Raw genomic sequence first — 20,220 nt, 5'->3', positions numbered from 1 at the left:
CAAAAATAATCACAACTTGAAATAAAAGCAATGCCAATTTTACTGTATGAATTGTCTAGAGCTCTTATAGCAAATTAAAATAGATCCATCTTATTAATTACATTATTTGAACTTTTAGAATATTCATTGATATACAACAGGAAGAGTCCTATATCAAATGAAACTTGTAAAATCATTGCCCAAGTTAATATATTTGTTTGTTTAAACATGATGGTCCACATTCCTTGCTTTTACTTATTTAAAATTTGTGACCATATATATATATATATTTTTAATCCTCACCCGAGGACATGCTTATTGATTTTAGAGAGGGGAAGAGAGAGGGAGAGAGAAAGAGAGAGAGGAACATCAATGTGAGAGAGAAACATTGATCAGCTGCTTTCTTGTACATGACCCAAACAGGGATCAAACCTGCAACCTATGTATGTGCCCTGACTGGGAATCTAACTCACAACCTTTTGGTGTACGGAACAACCCTCCAACCAACTGAGCCACACTGGCCAGGGCATGACCATTTGTTTTGGTCAGGTTGTACTCATAACATATAAAATGAATTCAAATGTGAATTTAAATACTATCAAAGAAAAATAAACCATCTTTGGTGTTCTCTTACTTAGAATTTTAATAATTTAAAAAAATTTAATACCATAATGCAATATATTATGCATATTAAACTAATAATACCAAGGTTTCTTAAAAATAATTTGTTAAATACTTTTTAGCAACATTGGAAAAACCCATCAAAAGGAGCCCATTAGAAGTTTTTGGCAACTGGTTCCATATTCATCACAATTGTTGTTTCTAAGCTCTCATTCTTTATGAACTGTTAAGTCATCCCCTCTTCCCACTTTATGTGTTTCTCTCCAGTAGCAGTGTCATTACAGATCCCTCCAACAGCCCACGTCCCCATTCTACCTCCTAATTTTCCAGAGCTGTTGGCAATCAAGCCCTTTTAAAATAAATTTTTTATTAAATAGAAGGAAAGTGTGGAATTAGGTCTATAGCCAGCTTTTAGGATTAACCACACCCTCAGCTTTCACTCCAGTTACAACAAAGGAAGAAAATTTACCATCAAAGTCCAACCTTTGTATCATGGTCTTGACTCCATATAACTTCCTTTTGCAAAGATTTCAACCTATAATTACCCACCACCCAGATGTGTAACAACTTTTGCCTCCTTATCACATCATTCTATAAGCATTCAAATGTTCTCTATTGTCTCACATTTTAAAACTAAACCAAAACCTGCCCTTGGTCTCACATCTCTTGCTCACTGTGTCTTTTTTTTGTTTGTTTGTTTAAATATATCTTTATTGACTTTAGAGAGAGGAAAGGAGAGAGAGAAACACACAGAAACATAAATGATGAGAGAGCCATTGGGGATTGAGCCTGCAACCCGGGCATGTGCCCTGACCAGGAATCGAACCCTGATCGCCTGGATCCTAGGTCGACGCCTGGCCGGGCTCACTGTGTCTTTTTTATACTCTTTACAGTAACACTTCTAGAAAGAAGTATTCATTTTCTTTGCTTCCTTTACTTCAGTCTCTCCTCAATACACCCTAATTAAATTTCTGACCCAATATTTTACCAAAATTCTTCGTCAAGGCCACCAACAACTTCTCTATTGCAACACCCGAAACTTAATTTTCTGTCCTCATCCCTTCAGCCACTGACTTAAGTGAGCACTCCATCCTTCTTGAAGGGTTTTCTCATGACTACGCTATCATGGCATGCACACTTATCAAATACTTTCTTGGGGTTAGGGAAATGTCCTACTTTGAGATTATAAAAACTGCCATATGAAACTTCTTGTTATACTTACTGTAATGATGCTGTAGTATCCTCTTTATGAAACAGAAGAAAATACTGTTTTATTCCCACAATGAGTTATGCTTCTGAGCAACTGACTCTTCATGTGTTGCTTAAGGACAGGGATAAGTTCTGCGATTTTGTGGTTGTGCGAGCATCACAGAGGCACTTACACAAACCTAGATGTATGGTATACTGTACATCTGGTCTGTTGTTTACAGAAACATCATTACATAGCATAACTGTACTATGAAACAAATAACTGGCCTGTTCCCCTCTTTGAACTTGTTGCTAAGTTTAAAATCAATTTCATGATTTACCTCAAGCATAATACAGGATCTCACAGCATTAATTTTAATCTTTTTTAAAGCTTCATCTTGTATTTCTTATTTTCCTCTCCATTTAAAAGTTATAACTTGCAATAGCATTTTTTCTCAGCCATTTGAAATCCTTTCAGTATCAAGGTCAGCATAAATAAACACACTTAAATACAGTTTAAGAAAAAAAAATAACAGCATTAAAGTCAGTGGGAGAAGATGTCTACTTTCGTCTCCGTAGCTGCTTTCTAGGTACCCTCTTCTCTTTCCTTTTGTCTGACATTTCAGAGATTACCATTGACCATATCCTAGGCAAGTTACCTGTCATTTTGTGTTACCTGTGCTGAAAGGTCTCCTCTGAGGTGGCTCAATCAATCAACCAGCCAATTAATTGCTGGCCACAGCCCTTTCTTCCTCCTCCCCCTTTTCTAGGTGTGAGGAGAATGGGCATGTGTGTCTAAGGCACAGCTTTCAGAACACTGGTTACATGCAGGGAGACTGAGCATCCAGATAAACATGACAGTCATGAATTGAAGCTCTTTGAATAAAACAAGAATCCATGAGTCCAAACAGATATGAATGAATGAATGAATGAATGAATGAATGAACGAACGGTGGAGAAGAGAAAGCTCCACAAAACCTCAAAGTACCACCCTACAAAATACTTACTAATTAATGAGTATCAAATCTACATTAATTAACTTTACAGTGGAGAAAGCTGGCAGATACCTAATCTTACTAAGTGATAAAAGTTAACATCATGCATCGTGTGCCTCCTAACATCATGCACTGAAAAGAACACAGCATGGCTCTAGTGTCATTCCTAACAAAAATGCCTAAATCATGAGGAAGCATCAGCCAAATCTAAATTAAGAGACATTCTGCAAAGTAATGAGCCACTATTCACTGATTAGTGAAAATGGTTTAGAACTGAACATGTATAAGAACACAAATGGACTGAAGCTCGGAGGAAGGGCACACTAATTATAAACTGAATTTAGCCATTTTAAGCACAGCTTTGGCTGGACACTAATATCTATATTCGTGATATAGTAATATATGTGATTCTTTATGCATTAAATAACCATATGGTGGCAGGTTTAAAAAAAGTACTCTTAATTTCAAAGTGACAGAGATATCTGTAACAACTATAATAGGAAAATATGTAAGATTTCTATTGACGGTTACTGTTAACACATTCATAAATGAAACAAAAAATGTAATCTTTTTCTTTCTAAGTTCATAGACTCCCTGAATTCTATGCCTGCGTCTTTTGGGACCCATGAGGGGTAAGTAACCCTAAAATGGCTCCATGCTCAGATAAACATATCTGTCATATGGCTTAAGGGGCACTTCATGACCTGCCTGCCTGCCACCACTCACCCCCAGTCTTGAACCTCATATTTTGCAGCTCATGTTCTACTGAGTGAAACCCTTACCTTTAGACCTCTGTAATGCTATTGCCTGCAATATTCTTCCCATACTTTTTACCTGACAAACTCCCAATCATCTGACAGGTGTCAATTCACATCATTGCTTTAGGTCACAGGAGTGGGGAATGCCTGGTCCTCAAAATCATTTGGTCTGGCCCCGCTGAGGCAACCGCAGGTGAGACTCAAAATTTAATAAATCTAGTATTTTTTTTAAAGCTAATTTTTAAGTTGATAATTTTGTATGGTCTGTGAGTGATGTTATAAATATCCAAATGGCCATTGGCAGAAAAAAGGTTCCCCACACCTGCTTAAGGAAACCAAGATTGGATGCACTTCCACTGTGTTCCCATACCACCCACACTTACCACCCTATCACTGCATACTTTGTGAAAACTGTCCTTCCCAGAAACTGGAAGCACTTCAATTGTGCCTCGAATCCTCATTCCTTGCATGCTGCCTAGCACAGAGTAGGTACTTCAGTAATTGTGGAAGGAAGGAAAAAAGGAGGACAATTCCAATTTATTTGCTGTTTCATGACTTTGAATTCTATCATTAATTCCTGATTGACCCTCATAAATGCAAGCTGTTGGCCACAATGGGAACCAGAAAAGTGTAGAATCTGATTAATATAAAATCACTATTTTTATGGGAAAAATCACAGGGTGAGTATTAATGAAGGACATTATCACTATTATAAATCCATATCAGGAAGATTTTATCACCTTGCAATACTAAGTAAAATAACTATACTAATACATAAAATAAAATTGTACCAAGAGATGGTACACATCTATGCCAATAATTCTCAACTATGCACTCCAGAATGCTGGTGGTGGCAGTGGTGGAGGGACTGCAGGCCCTTCCTCAGAAAGTGTTACCAGAATTAATGAAGTGGAGGGAGAGTTTTCAAACTATAGGCCTCTCAATCCCTGTTGTATTCAGCCACTGCTGCTGAAAGAAATGTGGGGTCATCTTCAAGTCCACTGTGGTAAAAGCATGTGTCAACAGACCTTGTAAAAAAATGATAATACAATGTTTTCTGTATTCCTTTAGCTAGGCTGAAGGAGGAGAGGGAGCTGGGAGAATTCAAACTACCATACTGGTGTAAAGTGTTTAGAGTCATGTCAGGAATTTAAAACACAAAACAGGTTAGAAGTGGGCTGGAAAAAAGCAATGAGACAGATGAACTAAAATCAGATTACAAATTACTGAGGGGGTAAAACTGAAGTCTTGTTCTGGGCACAGGGGTAAATCCACTTTGATTGGAAAGTGTGTCTGAGTAGTGACAGGTTGGAGTGTGACTACAGAAGGCTCTGAAAGACAAAACTGTGGATTTTATCCTAGGTAGATCAAGGTACTAATGGTTTCCGTTGGCAATATTAACCTAAGCATCTTTTTTAAAAAAAAGTTTTTATGGATTTTTTTAGAGAGAGGAGAGTGATAGAGAGATAGAAACATCAATGAAATAAACCTCAATTCGCTGTGGCTGGGAATTGAACCTGCGATGTCCTGGTTCATACGTTAATGCTCAACCACTGAACCACACCTGCCAGGCAACCTAAGCATCTTAAACAAGATGGATTAAGGGGCTGAGAATACAAGTAGAGACACCAATGATGAATAATCAACTGCTTGACACTGGTTAACCAACAAAAATGCCATAACACACTAAAAGATAGATCCTGCCACCTGTGATCAGAAATGGTATAAAGATGCAGGAGAGTTAGTTATTGCATGTTTTATCTACATGGCATCTTAATTTAATACAAGTAAAAGATGTTAGTTGTCAATAATTTTAACACACACGGCTTGCTTTCTTTCCTCTCTTTTGTTGTATCTGACTGTTCCTGGAGTTTTTCATGAGAAAAGCATAATGTAAATCTAACAAACGAACAGAAGAATAATAAAATACTTTTCAAAAAAATCAACACGAAAACCTATTAAAATTAAAATGTTCATAAAATATTTAAAAAAGTAGTTTTTCAAATGTTTTTAATGTAGCCATATTAAACTAGGGAATTTGACCTTTAACACAAGGTTTTTAGAAGTAAAAACGTCGTTTACTTAGTGCTCAGTCTACTGAAGCATTAAGGTTTATGATCGTGTAATGTTCTTTACAGTTGATCATAAAATCTGGAAATTATCAGCCGGTTAATTTTTACGTTTGACATTTTTACAATTAAACAAAAGTCATCTATTAGGACAACTTCACCAAAGAATCAGTGGTACAAGCTTTGGTACATCTAGGTGGGGTAACTGGACACAACAACCTGCGAATCTGAGAACCACTTCGCCGATGAGAGGGAGGAAGGAGGGGGCCAGCGCAGAAAGGACCAAATTCCACGCAGCACTAAGACACGCCCACTGCCATCACTACCAATTTTGTGTTGTCCAGGTTTGTCTGTGGAGTTGGGCTCCGCGGGGCTTCACAGGGAGGGGCTGTGCGCTGTAGCCCGCCTCGCATGCCCTCAAGGGAGCGCGGTAGGGCTCTCACCCCTGTTGGGTCTCCAGCCGCGAGTCCCGCACCTTGCCCCACCCCCACGACCCTAGGCCCTGCGTCGGAGGAGCTCGGTAGCGGCGAGCGTAAAGGGCCCGTCCCTACCTGTGCTGGGACAGTGAGGCGGCCCTGCGGCGCCGCCACGTTCACGAGGCCGTGGTACCACGCCACTCCCACTCCTGCCACCGCCACGCCGGCCACTGACGCCGCCAGTGGGCCGGCAGCTACTCCGCGCCGCAGCCTTTCAACCCAAGCCACAAGCCGAGCGCCCCGAATCGCCGCAGCTGCCATGTTTGCGGAAGCGTCCGCTCCCCATCACGCGAGAACTCCCGCACCCGTGGGCCTCGCGAGATCCGAGGCCTCCGCCCCACCTCCAGCGCCCGGGCTGTGAGCGCGTTGTGGAAGACTTGGTGCGACCCGGGTGGGGGCGGAGGGAAGGCCAGCTGCTGCGGCGGGCCTGCTGGGTGGAACTGGAGAAGCAACGGGACAGCCAGTCCGAGGCCAGACGGAGCCATTTGGTGGAGGAAGTGCCTCCTGTCCGTAAGCAGGCGTGTCACCTGTTGGCCACTGAGGGGTCCGGGTTGCTCGCTCCGCCCTGCACTGGAAGCGGCACAGTTATCTGGTAATTGCGCTCAGCCTTGCGGTTCGAGGACGCGTCCTAACGGTGGACCCATACCTAAAGGGGCCCCAATACTCTGCGTATTCCCGAGGGCTACATTTGCTGTTAATGTCACAGACCTACCTGTATCAACGGTTTCTTAAAGCTGTCCTGTTAATTCAGACGTCTGCAGATACTTTCGCACAGGCCTTTAAAATACCGTGAATTAGCTGTCCAGCGTTTAGTAAGCAACCTTTGTGTAAAGAATTGTTTCTACTTGTCTCACTTAAGCAGCTCAGTAATCTTGTTTAAATTTGATTTTTAAATTGTGGTAAAATATACATAACATAAGATTTACCATCTTAACCAATTTTATGCCTACAGTTCAGTGGCATTAAGTACATTTACACTAGTGTGCAACCAGCACACCATCCATATCCAGAACTTTTTTCATCTTGCAAAACTGGCAAAGTTAAAAATATTTAGTGTCCTCCCCATCTGTTTTGTTCATCTTGCCTAGCGTTATAGTCTTTAAAATTTTTTTAAATTAAAAATTATTTTGTATTAGTTGCAGCTGCACAGCATAGTTAGACAGTCATATACTTTACAAAATGGTCCCCCTAATATTTCAAATACCCACTTGGCACTATACATAGTTATTACAATATTATTGACTGTATTCCCTATGCTGTACTTTACATCCCCTGATTATTTTGTAACTGCCAATTTGTATTTCTTAATTCCTTCACCATTTTTCACCCAGCCCCCTAACCAACCCCCTGCCCTCTGGTGACCATCAATTTGTTCTCTATCTACCTATCCTCATATTCTTGACTGCCCCCCCCCCCCCCCAAATCATATCCTATCCCAGCCATATCACTTAGATGAAGTGTTTTCTTATAAAGTCCCAGACAAAACCACTCTCTCTATTTCAGGCAATCACTATTTACTGAATATTGAATTTAAACTCTGTCCTGACAAGGTGTTTGATGGTATCTATTATACCGTCTGGGATGCAGCAGCACCCCTACTTGATTTCCCTGTTACCGAGGATCATGATGTTTTCCCTCGTGTGGGTGGGAACGTTACCTTAGTCCTGGTTCCATTGGTCGTAAGAAATGATTTCACTGAGGCAGATGACTTGGCTTTATTTTGTCACATCTGACCCTCCAGTCTTTGGTCTTTTCAGTGTCAATTTACTTCATAAACTTTGTTCAGCCTCTGAGGTGTCCCTGGTCATTAGAAGCTTTACTTGGGCATACAGAAACAGAGCCAAGGTCAAAGGTGCCAAGAGTCTTGATCTTACAGTCACTGCCATCTTGAAATTTTGCAAAACAAACCAAACATAAGGGCTACACTAAATCTGGTTTAACCACTTGATTCCTCAGATCATTTGGTCATAATTCACCCTCAGTTCTTGCTCCCTTTTTCTTAGCCAGTTTGTCTAAATTAATCTGCCATTGGAGCTTCCTCATGTTCTGCCTAGCTGCTGAAACCACTTTCAGTGCCTTCCTAGGAAGGAAGTACGTCTGACTCACTGTGCACAGATATGAGAGCCAAACCACAGGGTTTGAATCCTGACTCTGTGGAGATGATTACTGTGATTTGGGGCAAATTACTTAATCTCCAAGTCTCAATTTTCTCCACTGTAAACAATTCTTACGGTTTGGGTTTGGGAGATTAAATGAGAATTCTATCGGAAGTGATCTGACACATGGTCAACTCACCACAGATGTCAGTTTATCTTCTTCAAGATCTGGCTTGGTCCTGCCTGCTGGTCACAAATGAGCTTGATTGATGATTCTCGATTCCAGACCGATAGCCCATCTAACCTGAGAATTTCCTGCTTGACCTCTTAGACCTCTGGTCTGTTTTCACCTCTTTTAACTCTGGTAGCTCTTAGCATATGCCTTGTTTTTCCTAGATTGTTGACAATGTAGCTTGTTTCCATGCCCAGCTGATTGTAGGATTTCTAGGATATGTTTGGACGTCCTGGATGTCTTACCTTGTAGCTTATTCTTGATACCCATAGCCCACAGTTAAAATGCTGGCGTTATTTATGTACGTGCTGCCTAATTCACATAATTCTTACAGCCATTTAATAAAATCCCACATCTGTTACTTAGTCATGACTCTAAGCTTCAAATAGGCACATATTTCTATTAGAGCATTTGGCATACTTAAAAACATTGTATTTCTCCCACAATTTGACATCCTCCTGGCTAAGGATATCTTGCTTTTCTGTTTCCTCAGCACCCTGCTCGTATTAGACATTCAATGAATGAATATATGAATAAATGACTAAATAGATGGCACGAATGAAACCCTGGTGTGCCTGTTTCCACCAAACATACAGAAATATATTATTCCTTTTGTGTAATTTATTTTCCAAGACCAAAAACTCATTCTAAATTATTTTCTTTTGCTGAAAAAATTTGAACCTACTTGGAAAACTGTGCTTTATAATTAGTTGTGTGTTACGTGCCCAGGCCTCTCAAACTCACATTAAGATTTAATGTATTCAAACTTTTCTTTTGCAGAGTAAACAAATTATTAAAATAGAGCCCATTTCTAGCTGACTAACCATTCTAAGTATGAACTCTTCCCTGACAGTTGCTGACATTTGTCTAAGTACATTGACTATATTGGTCTTTTTAGTCCCCAGCATTGGCTGGGATGTATTTTTAGCCATGTAGTTTTTAAACCAATCCCCAAATAAGGAATTGCTTCTAAAGCTGAGGAAAACAGAATAGAAACACTGATAGTTTCATGGTGTTCTTAATTTACTTTGTGCACTTTTCCTGTAGGATGGACAAAAGTTATATGGCAGAAAAACTGTTCTTAAGGGGCTTTACATTCACTGAAGAGACCAAGCCTGAATTTCAGAATGATGCAAGATGGCATTTAACGATTGTACTGTATAGAGGAGGAAGAGTGTGATAGGCTGAAGCAGTTAGAAAGGCATCTAGGGAAGGAAGGAGACTTGATCTGGGATTTGGAAAGTGGGAAAGATTTAGCTAGGTAGAGTCCTCCAAGGCTGGAGGAACAATAAGATTGAGAGTGTGGGCGACAACTAGATATGGTGTGTGTTTACTTGGCTTGGAGCAGAAGGGCAGCTTTAGGGCTGGTCTTGAGTGGCTTGAGGGCCACAAGGGGATCATGCAACAATTTCCACTGGTATATGGAACAGCTGTCAGCTCTTTTGACCTGCTGCATGTTTGTGTTTGGGGTATTCATTCCTCTGTTTTGGCATCCCCATCCACTTTATGCCTGATCTCTGTGTCTCAGACACCTATACACAGTGATGGTTTCTGACCGGATTCTGTCCTGGTCTCTCTTGCCCATTGTCCCATGTGCTTCTCTAAATTATATCCCTTCTAGCTACAACCAAAACTTTGGTTTTCTCTGGTTGCTGATCTTGAACAAAAGAGGTCAACTAGCTTTTCTTATTGAAGACATTACTCTATTGTATTTCCATTTAAAAAAACAAAGTTATTAACTCAAATGCATCTTTGATCTTACCATGTGTGGGGAAGATGAACAAAAATTGCTATTCTAATTCTGCCACATTGTTTACTGTTGTATTACAAAATGTGTATTAAGATTAGTTATCTTAGGTGGAAGAGAAAATATGGAGATCTCTAAAGATAAATAAGGAGGTTGGATTCAATCCTGTAATAATGAAGTAAATGACATAAAAGTGGATATTATTAAAAGAACCAATGCTTGGAATACACAGAGGTTAAACTATATTTGGGGTGGATAATTGTATAGAGGAGGCTATGAATCACTTTCATAGGCTCTAAGTGAGTCAAAAGAATTGCTAATTATATGTTTATTGTATGCAGTTTGGGGCCATGGCTAAAAATATCTGGGTATCATGTAATACTAGCATGTATAGAAATAGGTAAAGATTAAATCTTATGATGGTGAAAAAGCAGTGCCAAGAGTTGCGTTTTCATTATTTTTCTGATCCTCCTCTGCTTCTCATTCCCTCCCCATCACCCCAGTCTACTTTCTCTCATTGCCACAGGCTTCAGTGACTGCAGTAAGCTCTTAGCATGGACTGACTGTTGATTCTCATCTTTTTTCCTTTGAGGCATCCCATAGATCTATGTTAGATCAATCTTCCTAAAACATTTCTCTCACCATACTTCCATTAGCTGTGTGATGTAACCTTCCTAAGCCTGTTTCTTTGTTGGAAAAAGACCCGTTTGGTTTCAGTTGATTTTTTCAGTTTGAAAATTGTCATTTTGTGCCACTCCAAAGTGTCTGGGGTTTTTTCTCCGTTCAGCATACTGTGAAATACATTCCAAATGTAGTGGTGCACCTTAGAGATGCAAAGACAAGACACAGCTCCCTCCCCTAGTGGTGACTGTCACTCTGGGGTCTCCACAGGTTGGATTATGGCCCCTCTGCTTAAAACTTTTAAAGCATGTTGCCCCCATTTATGTATGTTTATTTTTTAAATCTACATGTTTTTGACTAAATGTTAAAATTTTAATGATGAGATAAAGATGAGCAATATTTATAAAATAAAATTATAGTTTTATTATTAAAGATGCAATAAATGTTTTGCTCTCAATATGTTAATATTTTAGTGAGAACAATATGTTAAATTCCCTTTGTTAACTTGGACAATCTTTACTTAAGGTGTAGGAGGTAGAGATACACATCTCTGGCATTTGTTCAGTTAACTTACTTATTTTTTTGGAATACTTATTGGGGATTTTTATTTTTTTCATCCTTTTTTAAAAAAATCCTCACCTAAGGATATGTTTATTGATTTTAGAGAGAGAGAAAGGGGGAGAGAGAGAGAGACAGAGATCATGTGAGAGAGAAACATTGATCAGTTGCTTCCCATACATGCCCCAACTGGGGATTGAACCTGATACCTAGGTATGTGTCCTGACCGGGAGTCAAACCCTTAACCTTTTGGTGTATGGAATGACACTCCAACCAACTGAACCACTTCGCCAGGGCTCTTTCTTTTCAATATTATTTTGTATTGGTTTCAGGTATACAGCATAGAGGTTAGACAACCATATACTTCACAAAGTGTTCCTCTGATATTTCCAGTACCCGACCAGCACCATACATAGTTATTACAATATTATTGACTGTATTCCCTATGCTGTGCTTTGCATCTTTGAGATGGTTTTGTAACTTCCAATTTGTACTTCCTAATCCCTTCACATCTTTTACCCAGCTTTCAGTTAATTTAGACGTTAGCTTTTAATGCCTGTCAAAGCTCAAAAAGATATCTCACAAAAAAATATTGATACATATGGAAGGAGTATATTTTAATCTAAGTAATGAAATCATGATACATATGTCTTTTCAAGCTTTTTATTATGAAAAACTTAAAATATATGCAAAATTCAAGAGAATGAAATGATGAACCTCATGTACCTCTAACCTGACTTCAACAATTAACTAACTTACGACCAATCTTGTTTCACCTACAGTTCTCCAATTCCCCCAACTCTCCAACTAGATTATGTTGAAGTAATTCTCAAGCCCATATAATTTTATTCTATGTATTTCATTATGTATTTTTATTTTTTAAAAATATATCTTTATTGATTTCAGAGAGAGGAAAGGAGAGGGAGAGAGAGAGATAGAAACATCAATGATGAGAGGGTCATTGATCGAGCCCGCAACCGGGCAATGTGCCCTGACCGGGAATCGAACCCCGATCGCCTGGATCCTAGGTCGACACTCAACCGCTGAGCCACGCCCAGCTGGGCCATTATGTATTTTTAAAAGATGAGGACTCATAAGAAAACTCACATACCAAAATCACATTTGGGTTATGTATTTCTTAATGTTTGTAATTCAGTGGACACACAAACTTCACTCAGGCAAAGTAGTTGCAAAGATTGCGTGAAATGCTGGAATGTTAGGTAGACAACAGCATGGTAATGGGAAGGAGAGTAAAAACATCTTATTGTACCAGTGTTGTATAACACTGCCATATCATGGGAGAGTGGATTGTGTTGCAGTGAAGTACGCTTGCAAATGAGTGAGAGTACATGTCTGAGGTTGCAAACAAGATTTTCTCTGAAAACACATTTATGGGACAGATTGTTTATGTTCAGGAAATTTGATTATTTTCAAGTCAGTTGTAATGCCTCCAAAGTTATGCATATCCAGCAAGAAAGAAAATTAATACTTTCCTTTGCCTCTTTCAACTGTAAGCTATACATCTTGAGCAAATAAAAGACGACTAGAGAAGAGTTAAGGTAGATGGCACATCTATATAAGCAAGGGGAACAAGGGGACAGGAACTAAAAATCTAATGAGATGTTCTGTGACCCCAGGATTTCAGCAGAAACTTCCAAGTCCCTGATATGTATTCATGTGCATCAAGACATCCAGAATAGCCTGCCTTCAACTGTGCAAAAGCCTAAGGCACTAAGTTGGTGCAAAAGCTTTGCTGTTTTTATTGTTTCTTAAAAAACCAAAATAAAAAAAATTCAATTTCATTATGCTTTCCCCCCAAGAGTTGATCTGTCGGTTGCTTGTATTTATGCTACCATCTGTGTGAACACAGGTGGTAGCCACACCACTAGCCCGAGTTGGTTTGTCCAATGGGGCCCAGCAAGGCCAGAGAGGCTGGTCATCTGACAGCAGAATATGTTTCCTTCAGAAGCTTCTTTTTTCAACTGAGTTGCCCCAAATTTGTTTTGTGGTTCAGAAACTCAGAAAAATACACAGAGATGGTTGCCATTCAAATGGTCTCCCAGAGACAAGGATGATCATAAGGTGTCCAGAGGTATTGGAGACATGGTGAGGACGGTGTGGGCTAGGTGTGACAGGAGACTTTCCAGTAACTCACAGGGTGGACAGATCTGCAGCCTAATTGATGACTGGGATGCCAGCCACCTGTTGCCTGCTTGGCTCTCAGGTAGGTTATGCTGGTGGCCCTGAAGGATTCAGTCTGGCTCACTATGTGTTCCTGACCATGATTGCAGTGACCTTTTCCAGTGTGAGACCTTCAATTGCCATCTTTGGGTGTTGGGATGGGGCTTCAGGTGTGTGTTGCTGGACATAAAAGGAGCTGTGCCAGAGCTGTGTGGCTTTGGAGGGTAAGTTCCTGCCATACTGTGGGGGACTTCTTCAGAGGTTGAGCCAATACAGCTGAATGTGTGAGTCACTTGCTTAGCGGCATCTTATATGGGAATGGGCTTCAGTATGGGAGTGTTTATGTGGAAGAGCCAGTCTAGGTGGAGTGATGGGGCTCCTTCTGGGCTACCTGGGGGAAGGGGTGACTGTGGAAGGTCTGTCTGTCTTCAAGGAGACAGCCACTGGGTGGGATGGCAAGTCTGCGTGTTCCATCCAGACCCTCTGAACTTGGACACCAGGGCCAAGTGACCTATTTGTGCTTATATTTTGGAGGTCCTGATGGCCTTCTGGGGAGTCTGAGACATTTTGCAGGGCTGGGCTGGCTGGCTAGGCCAGGAGAAGCCTTGTCCAGAACCAGCAGGTGGAGTGAGACACCAGGAGGAAACTCTGAGCACTGAGCCTGGGTATGGAATGTTAGAGGCCAGCATCTTTGTGCTGTTTGGTGAGGATGGGAGCTTTCTCCCAGCTTCTACCCTGAAGGGCTGCTGGCCAGTAACATTTCCACGAGCCATTGGCCACTCTTAGCTGCTCATAAGCAGCTGTTCCGTGGATGAATTGTCATCCCAGATCTCGGGCATGGGTTTTGGTGAAGGCAGTAGGTAGCTTGCATTGACTGCATGGCCCAAAATGATATTTATATTACAGTTCCATCCACCAGTTAGGGGAAGTTTTTGTTGGGAGTTTGACTCCTGAAATCATCAACTTCCTTGATGTTATTCACTCGTTCTTTCAAATAATTGGGTTCAAAACTCACCAAAAATGTTCAAAGATTTTCAGATAGGTTAGACATTTTAGGGTTCAGGTTTTGTAAGTATGCAGGTACGAATTTTTCTAAGTGACATCATTTTTGGGCAACAAACCATATAATGATGCAAATGCAGTTGACCCTTGAACAGCATAAGGGTTAGGGGCATTCATGTCCCTTGCAGTGGAAAATCTGTATATTACTATAGCTGGCCCTATGCATCCACAGATCTAAAATACAGTTGACTCTTGAACAACTTGAACTGTGTGGACCTATGTTGTTCAAGGATAAGCTGTGCCTCCAAATATTAGTTTTTAAAATGTACTCTCCAAGCAGAAGTTTCTTTCAAAAGCAACTACTTTCTTAAGTCAATGAAAAATTAACAAATCAGTCCTGGCTGGTGTTGCTCAGTGGTTAGAGTGTTGGCCCACACACTGAAGGATTTCAGGTTAGATTCCCAGCCAAGGGCACATACCTGGGTTGCAGGTTCGATCCCTGGCCATGGTTGGGGCGCATGCAGGAGTCAACTCATGGATGTGTCTCTCTCACATCGATATTTCTTTCTCTGTCTCTTTCCCTCTCTCCCCCCCCGCCACTCTCTCTAAAAATCAATGGGAAAAATATCATCAGGTGAGGATTAACAAAAAAAATTAACAAATTATGTTTGCCTTTAAGAGACAGATTAATACATTTTAAAATTAAGTATATTACTAACAGCCACTTGTTGAAATGGGCAACAAATATGCAGCACCTATCATTTTGTAAAGAAAGATGTGTAACTCACCTTTCCATGTGACAGTTGCTTAGATTACTTTGCTGTTAATTTACTAGCTAACTGTTTTGTGGTTTAGCAGTTTCATGGTCATATTCTGTGTCACTTTAGAGAATTGTAAAGCTTCTACAATATATCACACATCTTACGAAATTAAGCGCCGGCGGTTTTTCAATCTCAACACTATTGACATTTTGGGCCACATAACTCTTCATGGTGGTGGGGGCTGTCTTGTACTCTGCAAGATGTTTAGCAACATCCCTGGCTACCACCCACTAGATGCCAGTAGTACCCTCCCCCCACCAGGTGTGAAAAGTAAAAATGTCTCTAGACAGTGTCAGATGCCCTCTAGGTGAGAAATGTCTCCCAGTTGAGACCCACTGATCCCAAATGCCAGCTCCAGGAGGGCAGTGATTTTTGCTTGTTTTGTGCACTGTTATCTCCCTCATGCCTAGAACAATGCCTAGCACATAGTAGGCATTTAGTACCTGTTTATTAAGTGAATGAATGAATATTACTTTAGTCATTTTTATTATGATAGGAAAAAAAAGGATTTGCTTCATGGGTTTTGGGGCTTTGTTCTTTGAGATTAACATCACAAAAGCAGCTTGTGAATGTTTATCTTTTTTATTTATTTTTTTATTCAAAATATTACACATGTCCCTTTTTCTCCCCATTGACCCATTCCACCTCACCCCACTCCTCTACCCCATCCCTTACCACACCATTGTCTCTGTCCTTAGGTTATGTATATATGCATATAAGTTCTTTGGTTAATCTCTTCCTTTCCATTCACCCACCCTCTCCTTCCCTCTGAGATTCATCAGTCTGATCCATGCTTCCATGTCATTGAATCTATTCTGTCCATCAGTTTATTAAGTTCTTTAGATTCTACATATAAGTGAGATCATGTGATGTTTGTCTTTCTCTGCCTGGCTTATTTCGCTGAGCATAATATTCTCCAGGTCCTTCCATACTGTCCTAAACAGTGCGAGATCTTCACAGCTACATAGTATTCCCTGATGTAACTGTCCCACAGCTTTTTTATCTACTCATTTACTGATGGGCATTGGGCTGTTCCCAGATCTTAGCTATTGTAAATTGTGCTGCTATGAACACAGGGGTGCATATATTCTTTCTGATTAGTGTTTCAGGATTCTTAGGATATATTCCTAGAAGTGGGATCACTGGGTCAAAAGGCAGTTCCATTTTTAATTTTTTGAGGAATCACCATACTGTTTTCCATAGTGGCTACACCAGTCTGCATTCCCACCAGCAGTGTACTAAGGTTCCCCTTTCTCCACATCCTTGCCAGCATGTTGATTTGTTGATTTGTAGATGGGCGCCATTCTGACAGATGTGAAGTGATGCCTCATTGTGGCTTTAATTTGCATCTCGCTGATGCTTAGTGACGTTGAGCATTTTTTCATGTCTCTTGGCCATCTGTATGTCCTCTTTGGAGAAGTGGCTATTCAGATCCTTTGCCCATTTTTTTAATTGGATTTTGTCTTCCTCTTGTTGAGTTGTATGAGTTCTTTGTACACTTTGGAAATTAGCCCCTTATCAGATACATCCTTGGCAAATATGTTCTCCCGTGTGTGGAGTTCCTTTGTATTTTGAGGTTGATTTCTTTTGCTGTTTAGAAGCATTTTAGTTTAATGTAATCCCATTTGTTTATTTTTTCTTTAGTTTCTCCTGCCCTAGAAAGATGTATCAGTGAAAATTCCACTACGTGAGATGTCTATGACTTTACTGCCTATGTTTTCTTCCAGGATTTTTATGGTTTCGTAACTTCTGTTTAAGTCTTTTATCCATTTTGAGTTTATTTTTGTGTATGGTGAAAGTAAGTGGTCTAGTTTCATTTTTTTGCATGTATCTGTCCAATTTTCCCAGCACCACTTATTGAAGAGACTGTCTTTACTCCATTGTATGTTCTTGCCTCCTTTGTCAAATGTTAATTCACCATAATGGTGTGGGTCTATTTCTGGGATCTCTGTTCTGTTCCATTGATCTATATGTCTGTGGTTGTACCAATACCAGGCTGTTTTGATTACAATGGCTTTGTAGTACAGTTTGATATCCGGTAAAGTGATCCCTCCCACTCTGTTCTTTCTCAAGATGGCTGCGGCTATTTGGGGCCTTTTTTGGTTCCATATAAGCTTTTGGAATATTTGTTCTAGTTCTGTGAAATATGTTGTTGGTATTTTAATAGGAATGACATTGAATTTATAAATTGCTTTGGGTAGTATGGACATTTTAATGATATTAATTCTTTCAGTCCATGAACATTGTATATTCTTCCTCTTGTTTATATCTTCCTTTACTACTTTTTTCAGTGTCCTGTAGTTTTCCGAGTACAGGTCTTTTACATCCTTGGTTAAGTTTATTCCTAGGTATCTTTTTTTATTAGTTGCAATGGTAAATGGTATTTTTTTTGTTTCTCTTTCTGAGAGTTCATTGTTGGTGTATAAAAATACCATTGATTTCTGGATGTTAATTTTGTATCCAGCTACCTTACAGATTCATTTATCAAATCTAGAAGTATGATAGAATCTTTAGGGTTTTCTATGTACAATATCATGTCATCTGCAAATAATGACAGTTTTACTTCTTCCTTTCCAATTTGGATACCTTTTACATTTTCTTCCTGTCTGATTGCTGTGGCAAGTACTCCAGTACTATATTGAATAAGAGTGGTGAAAGTGGACATTCCTGTCTTGTTCCTGTTTTTAAGGGAGCTGGTTTTAGTTTTTGCCCATTGAGTATGATGTTTGCTATCGGTTTGTCGTATATGGCCTTTATTATGTTGAGGTATGTTCCCTCTATTCCTACTTTGCTGAGAGTTTTTATCAGAAATGGGGGCTGGATTTTGTCGAATGCTTTTTCTGCATCTATTGATATGATCATACGACTTTTGTCTTTCATTTTGTTTATGTGATGTATCACATTTATTGATTTGCAGATATTATACCGGGCTTGAGTCTCTGGAATAAATTCCACTTGGTTGTGGTGTATGGTCTTTTTAATGTATTGCTGGATATGATTTGCTAGTATTTTGTTGAGGATTTTAGCATCTATGTTCCTCAGGGATATTGGCCTATAATTTTCATTCTTTGTAGTGTCTTTATCTGGTTTTGATATTAGGATGATGCTGGCCTCATAAAAAGAGTTTGGGAGTTTTCTCGCCTCTTGAATATTCTGGAATAGTTTGAGGAGGATAGGTATTAATTCTTCTTTGAATGTTTGGTAAAACTCTCCTGTAAATCCTTGCATTTCTGTTGGGTCAGTTGTTATATCCCCTTTTACATTTCCGGTTTATTTATTTGGGTCCTCTTTCTTTGTTTCTTGGTGAGTCTGGCTAAAGGTGCATCAATCTTATTTATGTTTTCAAAGAACCAGCTCTTGGTTTCATTGAATTTTGTATTGTTTTTTAATCTCTATGCCATTAATTTCTGCTCTGATTCTTATTATTTCCTTCCTTCTACTTCATCATGGCTTTTCTTGCTGTTCTCATTCTAGTTCTCTTAGTTGTTGTGTTAGATGGTTTACTAGAGCTTTTTCTTGTGTCTTGAGGTATGCCTGTACTGCTATGAACTTTCCTCTCAGGACTGCTTTTGCTGTGTGCCATATATTTTGAGTTGTCTGTTCATTTTAACTTTTTCCAGGAAGTGTTTGATTTCTTCCTTGATCTCTTTGGTAAACGATTCATTGTTTAATAGCATGCTGTTTAGCCTCCGTGTGTTTGAATAGTTTTGAGTTTTTTATAGTGGTTGATTTCTAGTTTCATGCCATTGTGATCTGAGAAGATGTTTGATATGATTTCAGTCTTCTTGAATTTGTAGAGACTTGCCCTGTGCCCTAACATGTGGTCTTTTTTTTTTGAGAATGTTCCATGTGCACTTGAGAAGAATGTGTATTCTGCTGCTTTGGGATGAAATGTTCTGTAAATGTCAGTTAAATCCATTATATCTAGTGTGTCATTTAAGGTCTGTGTTTCCCTGTTGATTTTTTGTCTTGATGATCTGTCCAGTGCTGACAGTGGAGTGTTAAAATCCCCCACCATGATTGTGTTGTTGTCAATATCTCCCTTAAAGTCCCCCAAGAAAATTTTTAAATATTTAGGTTCTCCTATATTGGGTGCATAAATGTTTATAAGGGTTATTTCCTCCTGTTGCATTGGTCCCTTTAGTATTATGTAGTGACCATCTTTGTCTCTTGTTATGGTGTATATTTTGAAGTCTGTTTTTGTCAGAAATAAGTATTGCTACCCCAGCTTTTCCCCCCATTTGTATGGAATATTTTTTTCTATCCCTTCACTTTTAGCCTGTGTGAGTCTTTTGCTCTCAGGCGGGTCTCTTGTAGACAGCATATATCTGGGTCTTGTTTTATTATCCATTCAGCTTCCCTATGTCTTTTGATTGGAGCATTTATTTCTTTTAATTTTAAGGTTACTATTGATACATACTTATTTAATGCCATTTTCTCTCTTTATAGTGATGTACCTTTCTGTCAATATTGCTTCATTTTCTTAAAGCAGTCCTTTTAGCATTTCTTGCGATGTTGGTTTGGTTGTACTGAATTCCTTTAGCCTTCCTTTGTCTGGGAAGCTCTTTATTTCACCTTCTATTTTAAATGATAGCCCTGCTGTATAAAGCAATCTTGGTTGCAAGTTCTGGCTTTTCATTACTTTGAGAACTTCATGCCACTCCCTCCTGGCCTGGTGTTTCTGTTGAGAAACCTCTCAGCCTTATGGGGGCTCCCTTGTAGGTCACTGCTTGTCTCTCTTGCAGGCATTAATATTCTCTCTTTGCCCTTAACATTTGCCATTTTAAATATGATGTGTCTTGGAGTGGGCCTCTTTGGGTCCCTCTTGTCTGGAACCCTCTGTTCTTCCTGAACTTGTGTGGCTTTCTCTCTAACC

The 20,220-nt window shown here is 39.6% G+C and overlaps 2 protein-coding genes across 6 annotated transcripts in view; one reads left to right on the top strand and one right to left on the bottom strand.

The window, feature by feature from the left end:
• Positions 1-6,389, bottom strand: part of MICU2 (mitochondrial calcium uptake 2) — a 116,177-nt gene extending 109,788 nt beyond the window's left edge. For 3 of the 5 annotated variants that reach the window (XM_081129895.1, XM_081129894.1, XM_081129897.1), the window contains exon 1: positions 6,162-6,388. In XM_081129895.1, the coding sequence (XP_080986021.1) occupies positions 6,162-6,347 (186 nt within the window). In that variant the 5' untranslated portion in view covers positions 6,348-6,388. Of the gene's footprint in view, positions 1-6,161 lie in introns of all 5 variants that reach the window. The other 2 variants (XM_081129893.1, XM_081129896.1) reach the window with 2 other exon arrangements.
• Positions 6,390-6,420: 31 nt separating this feature from the next.
• FGF9 (fibroblast growth factor 9) overlaps positions 6,421-20,220 on the top strand; it is a 133,845-nt gene continuing 120,045 nt past the window's right edge. The window contains exon 1 of the mRNA XM_081129901.1: positions 6,421-6,678. The gene's annotated coding sequence lies outside the window, so the exon portion shown is untranslated. The remainder of the gene's footprint in view (positions 6,679-20,220) is intronic.

Source organism: Miniopterus schreibersii, assembly GCF_964146895.1.
Source record: "Miniopterus schreibersii genome assembly, chromosome: 2".
NCBI lineage: Eukaryota > Metazoa > Chordata > Mammalia > Chiroptera > Miniopteridae > Miniopterus > Miniopterus schreibersii.
This window is presented reverse-complemented; position numbering and strand designations above follow the sequence as displayed.